The sequence below is a fragment of the Thecamonas trahens genome, assembly GCF_000142905.1.
Source record: "Thecamonas trahens ATCC 50062 unplaced genomic scaffold supercont1.65, whole genome shotgun sequence".
Taxonomy (NCBI): Eukaryota; order Apusomonadida; family Apusomonadidae; genus Thecamonas; species Thecamonas trahens.
Genome location: NW_013657615.1, coordinates 16,269 through 18,148, shown reverse-complemented (window position 1 = coordinate 18,148; position 1,880 = coordinate 16,269). Strand labels below are relative to the sequence as shown.

The window sequence follows — 1,880 nt, the reverse complement described above, 5'->3', positions numbered from 1 at the left end:
AGGGCGTGCGGGAAGGACGGAGGGGCGGGAGGCGGCGGTGGGGCTGCGGGAGGCGGGCGTGGGTGGGGGGGACAAGGTCGTGGTGGCGTGGATGCGGCCGGCCATCCCACACAAAATAATGGTGCCAGCCGGAGGGGACAGCAAAGGAGGCCAGAGGGGGCGGGGCTGGCCTGCTGGCGGCAGTGGGAGGTTGCAGAGGGTGTACGTACCATCTCCTCGGAGCCGGAGCCCGAGTTGGAGTTGATCTCCTCGATCTTGCCGTCGTTCGCCATGGTTATTGGGTTGGGTGGTGGCGAGCGAGGAAGTCTCTGTCGCTGGCTGCTCGATGGCCGGCCGGTGGCCGGCGGGGCGGCGGGCGGCGGGTGGTGGGCTGAGGGGCAGGGGGGGGGAGGATTTCGAGTTTGGGGTTTGGGTGTGTGTAGGGGTGTGTGTGAGAGGGGGGGGAGGAGGGGGTGGCAGGAAGGTCTGCGCTGGTGCGCGATTAGGCGTCAAAGTCGTACTCGGGCGGATCGAGCGAGAGCTGGGAGAAGCCGGCCGAGGACGAGCGGCCAGGGCGGAGACGGGCGACGAGGCCGGAGAGGGAGGCGGCGATGGCGGTCCAGAGGTTTGCGTTGGGCAGCTGGTCGACGCCGACGGCACCGCGAGAAAAGCGGTTGTAGGCGATGCCGACGGCACAGTAGAGGAAAAAGGTGCCAAAGATGACGGCGAGGATGATGAGGAAGACGGTGCCGCCCGAGGTGTGGGAGGAGTGGTGCGGGGCCGGGCTACGGTGGGGCGAGGAGGTGGCGGCGCCGGACGACGATGACGAGTCACCAGTTGAGCCGGTGACGTACGGCGGCGGGGCGGCCTCTGTGATGGCAGCGCAGACGCCCGGGCAGTTTGCAGACGTGCACGGGTCCTTGACGGCGACGCAGGCGTAGACGGGCTCCTCGTCGAGGGCCTTTGTCTCGACGCACGAGGCGTGGTCAGGCGCAAACAGCCAGTTGCGGCAGTTCATGTCGGAACGGCAACGGGACTTGCCGCACATGTCGAACGGGGCGATCTTGTCGACGTCGTTGCCGCGGGAGGAGCACTCGTCGTTGAGGAACTGGCAGACGTCTCCTTCGGAGCAGATGGAGAGCCGCTCGAGATGGGCCATACCGCCGCTCGGCTGCAGATCAAAGAAGGCAAAGCCGCTCTCCATGGCGTACGAGTCGAAGCGTGCACAGAGGGCGTTGCGGATAAAGGCGAAGCACTTTGACGACGGGGACATGGCGAGCGAGTGCCCCATGGAGCAGATCCACTCCTGCACCACGTCGTTGTAGTCGACAATCTTGTCACCGTCCTTACGGAAGCGACAGTTGGCCTGGCCGGAGAGGTGCGGGCAGGCCGGGAAGACAGCCTCGCGCGGTGCCCACTCGACCTCGTTGTAGTGGCAGAGCTTGGCCGAGCCGGCCGGCTTCGATGCCTCCCAGTCGGCCTTGGACTGAGTGGGCATGGTCTTGGCCGCGCAATTGAGCTGCGGGCTGTTGGGCAGAGCGTTGAGTTCGGCCCGCGAGGCGGCGATGGTGTAGCAGTTGCCGTAGTCTGTGGCGGGGGGGGGGGTTGCGGGGGTGGCGGAGGGGTGAATGGGCAGGTGTGGGCGGGGGGTTGGGGTTGGGGGGGGGAGGGGGGGAGGGGGTTGGGGGGTTGGGAGGCGTGCGTACCCACGACAGACAGGTCCTGCATGGCGGTGGTGGGTGAGGCCAAGCAGGTGTGGGTGGTGGCGGTGGTGGCGGCGGCGAGGGCGGCGGCGGCGAGGGCGAGGAAGGCAAGGACCGTCCGGGGCTGTGAGCAATTCACGCGCATTGCGGTTGTTTTTTGAGAGAAGAATGAGAGACAGTGGCGGAAAGTGGGGGGGA

At 67.3% G+C, this 1,880-nt stretch overlaps 2 protein-coding genes across 2 annotated transcripts in view; both read right to left on the bottom strand.

The window, feature by feature from the left end:
* Nucleotides 1-272, bottom strand: part of AMSG_10828 (uncharacterized protein) — a gene marked incomplete at its 5' end in the record, with an annotated part of 4,099 nt that extends 3,827 nt beyond the window's left edge. The window contains one exon of the mRNA XM_013897685.1: nt 210-272. Within this exon, the coding sequence (XP_013753139.1) occupies nt 210-272 (63 nt within the window). The remainder of the gene's footprint in view (nt 1-209) is intronic.
* A 113-nt stretch (nt 273-385) lies between these two features.
* Nucleotides 386-1,841, bottom strand: AMSG_10827 (uncharacterized protein). The gene is made up of 2 exons (XM_013897684.1): nt 1,686-1,841; nt 386-1,566 (listed from the first exon to the last, which is right to left on the bottom strand). The coding sequence occupies exons 1-2, from the start codon at nt 1,825-1,827 to the stop codon at nt 482-484; spliced, it is 1,227 nt and encodes a 408-aa protein (XP_013753138.1). The 5' UTR covers nt 1,828-1,841; the 3' UTR covers nt 386-481.
* Nucleotides 1,842-1,880: the final 39 nt, after the last annotated feature.